The sequence below is a fragment of the Pleurodeles waltl genome, chromosome 2_2 (assembly GCF_031143425.1).
Source record: "Pleurodeles waltl isolate 20211129_DDA chromosome 2_2, aPleWal1.hap1.20221129, whole genome shotgun sequence".
NCBI classification, from domain to species: domain Eukaryota; kingdom Metazoa; phylum Chordata; class Amphibia; order Caudata; family Salamandridae; genus Pleurodeles; species Pleurodeles waltl.
Genome location: NC_090439.1, coordinates 965,286,000 through 965,291,999, shown reverse-complemented (window position 1 = coordinate 965,291,999; position 6,000 = coordinate 965,286,000). Strand labels below are relative to the sequence as shown.

The window sequence follows — 6,000 nt, the reverse complement described above, 5'->3', positions numbered from 1 at the left end:
GCAACCCCTGCACAAGGGAGAGTCACTTAAGAAGACACTGGACCTGGGGCTGCAAATCTGGAATAATGCACAGCTGGGAGGGTGAAGATGTCTGACTCACTGCAAAGAGGGACTGCAGGACTTTGGTGTTTGCAGGACTAGGGACTCTCTGGCCCCTATGACTCCTGGGCAACAGTAGGGTTAATTAACCTGCTTGGAGACCCTGAGGGGTTCCCCTAGGACCGTGTGACTGAACACACTAATTTGTGTTCCAGGGCACCTCATTCCCCTGGGTCAAAACAGACAAATAGGGGTTGCAGGCCCCACAAGGTCGCTGTGTGTAACTGTAGTGAATAAGGAGGCACAGCCAGCCCTTTAGGATCCACCCACTGTCGTACAGGTAGGAGAGACAATGCTGGCTAATGCAAAGGCACAGGAATGTGTCGGCCATGCAGGAGTGGGCTCCCTGCTTTGCCCAGAAGTAAGTGTACACCATGTGCCCCATCAAAGGGGCACATTGTCCCCAAAATAAAAGAGAAGGAGGCTGTGCTGTAACTAAAGGAGACAGCCTTGGAGAATGCAACAGAAAACTGCTAAAAATATAATCTTTGGAGGGGCCAATAGGTGCCCCATAGGCCCTGGAAGGGCGTTATATATGAATATCAAGGTTTCCAAAGGGCACTTTGATGGGCTGCAAGAAGTGCAGCAGCCCTCTTCTGAAGCTTTTACAAAAGTTGCACCAAGTGTCCCTGGGTAATACATCAGTGATCCCAGGAGAGGCATTTCATGTTTTAAGCACTCTTGGACCCTGTATGTTTGTACATGGTCTTAGGAGTTGTGGGAGACCTATTGGGAGGTCTTAAAGCTGCAGCAACAGCAGGTTATAAATAGAAAAAGGACTAATCCACATGGAATTGAATTGAGAATACTTTATTGAATATGCTTACATGAACAATGGGTCATAACACATTAATGAAGATCATTGAGAGATAGTATCAGCAGAATGTGTTATTAGTGTGGTTTGCAATGACGTTAAGTGCTATATTTCTATTTTTACAACTGTGGTGACACCCTTACAAAGCCATTAGACCTGACATGTTATATTTGCACTTTATGATATTGTGTCTATACATATGTGTAGGAGTGTTTATGGCCTGCTGATTTGCCATCTGCTCTGCGGGTGTCACCAAAGGTATTCTCATCTACCTCATTGTATATATTTGTAATTATGTGTAGCATTTAGGAGTATGAGTAATAAAGTAATTTTCCCTTTTATAAGAAAAAGCACCAAGTGGCTAATGATTTGAGCGTTGTTACGTACCATGCAGCTGGGAGTACTAGGACTCACCACCTCTCCTGAGTTGACATTGGACTGCTCTGCTGAGTTATCCTGAGAGTCAAGAGCTACAATGGGGTACTTGTTTCCCAGTAAAGGAAAAGTTGAAAGTTTATTACCTGTGAAGGACTCATGTACTTTGCAACTAATAACCCAGTTTCTTATAATAAGAAAAAAAATTCAGGGCAGCTGAATTAACAATGAAAATAAATGCAGTCTTAAGGATCACAAATTATGTCAGTTGTTTGAAAAGTGGGAAACATTGCATATCTTTGTCATATACTTAAAGATAACATTGAACACTGGCAAGAAAGCACATAAAATATTGACGACACAGACACATGAAGGAATAAAACAAAAGTCAGCAAGTAGAATCACAAATGGAGCCGCATTGAAACACTCATTAGAAACCACAGTAATTCTGCTTTTTAGAAACTATAGGCACATCCCAGTTAGTGATTTGATTGTCAACAAGGCAAACCAACCAAAGAGGACTTTGGTGGAGATTATCCAAACTTGGGAGCACATGAAACAAAGTTCATACATATCAATTTGAAGGTCGGAAGTAGATCACTAACACAGCAATCAGGCTAGTACTTCTCTCATGGGTGTGCAGAAAAGGAGGAGGCTGCTTGGTGATCACTTTGACCTTGTCATCTAGAGATATAGTTTTAGATTGGTCTGTGTATCATTCAGTTTAAATACAGAGTAGTGATCAAATGCTTGCATTTAAATTATCGGTCCATTTTTAAATCACTAGTCTATTTTGTCTGCCCGAAATAAAATGAAGTAAATTTACAGAAGAATTTGGGATCACAATTATTCTTTTAGAGGTAATTAATCGGATCCATCTTGATACAGACTTTTTGAGACGAGGCTACTTTGTCATGTTACGTGATGCCCTTATATTTCATTGGAGCACATCCTATGTGCCATGCACCACCAAGTTGAAGCTTTTCAGTGCTTTAGTGTATTACAAACAACGAGAAATCACTAAATACTGATGGGTAAATAGCTTCATTAATGAAAAGTATATTTTACACAGTCATGTCACCTGGATTGCACTGTGCTTTATTGTTGACTGGCCCATTATGGACGACATTGACCACACAGCAGATAACCATTAACCTGTGAAGGCAGTAGTTGTTCTATTACATTAAGCTGTCTGCTTTACTCTTTTGGATCCTGGCAAAAGGTACAGTTTGGCTTCTGGTCCGCTTGTTGTTCAATTTGAATGGTGACTGAGTGGAATGTGAAGCTGTCGAATACCGTCTCAGTAATTTCTTTCAGCAATAATGATTGATCCGCAGAGTCTGCTGTTGATGGCAAAGGCAGAAACACATGGTTATGCAGAATAGATGTGTCAATACAGCAACTGCCTGTGTCATAGTGTTAATAGCAGAGTTACACAAAAGTCACTTTTACCACTGGATACCAGGTATGCACTTCTAGATTTCACAATAGCTCTGCCTCCCATTTATTTGTGATGTGATTTCTTAGAGGCTTGTAGTAATCACTAATGTGTAGACTGTCTGGGGACTGGGTGTGTTAGACTGTGTTTGGCACTTCTGGTAGTAAATTTTTTCGTAATGTGGTATCCTGTGCAGAGAAATATGATTTTGCTTGAAGGGAGTCCACTGGCATTGTCAAAAGGAGTGATCATGGTCATCTGTGCTGAGGTCCATGACTGTGCGGAATGCTTACTATTTTTGTTAAAGAATGTAAACACCTGCTCTGTGTGTGTGTGTGTGTGTGTAGGCTTAAGAGTTCAGAGGGCACATATTGTATTGTCAATTAGGCAGCGATATATAGATTTCAAAAGTCTTTATTTGATAATCTTTACAGTAAGGTACAAGAAAAGCCTAATTTTCTATTGATGGTTAATGGTTACTTCATCAAGACTTTGAAACAATTTAATAAACAATGAGGCTCCACTTAATTTGTAAGTTCATTTATTTGTTCATGTATTTCTTTTGTTTTTTATCCAGGAGACCAGAGTGCTAAGGTCCATCTATCACATTCACTTTTCTGTGGCATTATATTGTCTTATTGTAAAAAAGGAGAACGACAATCCATAGCTGTCATTGATGTTATTCTTCTCTATTGCTCTGATTATGATCGGATGTCACTGAGGAACAGACAAAAGCATAGTCACTAGCCAATGAACATTAATTGAGCCATTCAATCTGCGCTAATTGATCCAGAAGATGAACTCTACTTCAAGACCTTTTATGAATTTCAGGATGCACTCAGTGTGCACCAAGAAGGCATACAGAACAGAGCTTTGCTCATTTTCCCATCACCCATCAGCACAGGAAGTGTACAGCACAGAAAGTGACATCACTGGATCTCCCATCATCTACCTGCACAATAAGTGACATCACTGAATTTCTAATCTTCCATCCAGACAGGAAGTGACATTACTGGTTTACCTGTCAAGATCGTCTTTAAAAGAAGACGTCACGCAAAATAACTTCATTTCTCATTACCTATAAGACCAGGAAGTGACATCACTGGATCTCCCATCATCCATCTGCATAAGAAGTGACATCACTGAATTTCCCAGCATCTATCTGGACAGGTAATGGCATTATGGTTTTCCCGTCAAGGCACTCTTTAAAAGAAGAAGCCAAGTAAGAAGACATAATTTCCCATTACCTATCAGCACAGGGAGTGACAACACGGAACCCTGTAGTACTCCCCCTCCCAGGACCTATTTAATGGCAGCTGCAACACGGATGCACAGCAGACACTCTACTGGTGTATCGAAGGTGTGCTTAAGGCAAGGCTGTCTGCGCCATGACCGTATCCAGAATCCCTGGTCTGATCGCCACCCAGCGATTCTCTGCAGCACTCCTTAGGCCACTAGACCCCGGATGCCATTCCCCCAACTGTGGTGTGCTGCATCTCACACCACTGTAGGATCCTTCACCTGCACCCACTGCCAGTTCTCCAGCAGCCACTCATCCACACACCCCATGCAAATGCTAATAATGCCCTTAACACCCCCTCCCAACACACATGCCACACAAGCACCAACCACCCTACACCACATGCAACAGTAAATCTGCATGTCAACATCCACTCGCATGAATGCTCTTCAACACACAATCACTCAGCAAACACACAACCGAAATATGGGATCTGCTGAGTATCGAAGCACCCAACATACTCTTCATCAAAGATACCTCATCGACTTCTGACATTGCCATGACAATCTCAGCAGGCTACAAGATTACTTGTCAGGACCACCTTCAAAAGCCAGGAGGAGGACACACTTTCATTTACAAGGAATCCACCAAATGCACAACATCCACAGAGAACGCCACCTCATTCATGCAACACTTGCACTTCAAGTTGCAAGTCTTCGAAAACCTAACACTGAACAGAACCTGCTGATCGCCCAGACCATGATCCACCTGTACCAACCTCATCAGTGACTTTGTTGCTCCACTCACCATCCACTCAAGAGCCTACATTCGGCTCGGTGACCTCAACCCCTACTTCACAGCACTTTTCGATAGCTTGAGCAACGTCTGACTCACCCAGCTCGTCTCAGAACCTGCACATACCACAGGACTGGACGCACCTTCACCACAAGCGACAGCATCAAATACAACTCCCCTACGCCATTCACATGGACCAACCACGCCATTATCGACTTCCATAATCAACAAACCTCAAGTCAACACCCCTACCAGGTTCAGCATTCCAAGCTGCAGTTGGGGCAAAATCACAGAAGCAGACTGGCTCAGCATCCTCAGCACGGATCCACCTACCCACACAGACAACCTCGACATCAACAACTTTAATAACTGGGTCCAGAACTGCATGCAATCCCTGCACCCATCAAACCTACAAGCATGATAGATCAAACAAGCTGGCTAGCTGGAGCTGGTAAACAGAAGACCTCTGAGACACAAAACAACATTGTAAACAGCTAGGAAGTAAATGGAGAGCCAGCTAGGATACCACCGACAAAACTTCCTACTAGGCTGCAGTCAGACGCTATCACCTGCAAATAAGACACACCAAGAAAAAAGCACTAGTGGACCGCATTGAAGGAAGCTGCAACAGATGCAACAAGATATTCTCGATCGTCAAGTGTCACCTCGCCCTCAGCCACTGTCAACAAAATTTCTGCCTCCCAACAACTCTGCAACAACTTATCCAACTTTTTCTATAGCTAAATCACAAACATGTGCAGCAACTTCACACAACAACTCAATCCCAGAGACCTCATTTTTAACCTACCCACCACCAACCAAGATGACCACCTGACGGAATGGACACCCTTACCAGGAATGGCACAGCAGCAGTCATGTGACCATCCACTCAGGGGCCCCAATGGACTCTTGTCCCCACCACATCTATAACCTGGAAACATCACCAATCAGCACCACCCTGACCCACATCATCAACATCTCGAATCATGTCTGCCACTGTCCCGGATGAATGGAAACTTACGTAAATCAGCTCCCTCAAGAACCCCACAGCCAACACAAATCAACTGCGCAACTTCCGACTCATCTTCCTGCTCCCCTATCCAGCCAAAGTGATTGAGAAGGACATCAACAAGCAACTCACAACCCACTTCGAACTTCACATCTCCTAGCTAACACTAGGAGTCAAAGGGTTAAGGTGCCACCTTTCACATCAGAGACCAAGAAACTGATATACAGAGA

At 43.4% G+C, this 6,000-nt stretch overlaps 1 protein-coding gene across 1 annotated transcript in view; it reads right to left on the bottom strand.

The window, feature by feature from the left end:
- Positions 1 to 893: 893 nt before the first annotated feature.
- SLC30A8 (solute carrier family 30 member 8) overlaps positions 894 to 6,000 on the bottom strand; it is a 273,630-nt gene continuing 268,523 nt past the window's right edge. The window contains exon 8 of the mRNA XM_069220649.1: positions 894 to 2,631. Coding sequence (XP_069076750.1) covers positions 2,486 to 2,631 — 146 coding nt within the window. The 3' untranslated portion in view covers positions 894 to 2,485. The remainder of the gene's footprint in view (positions 2,632 to 6,000) is intronic.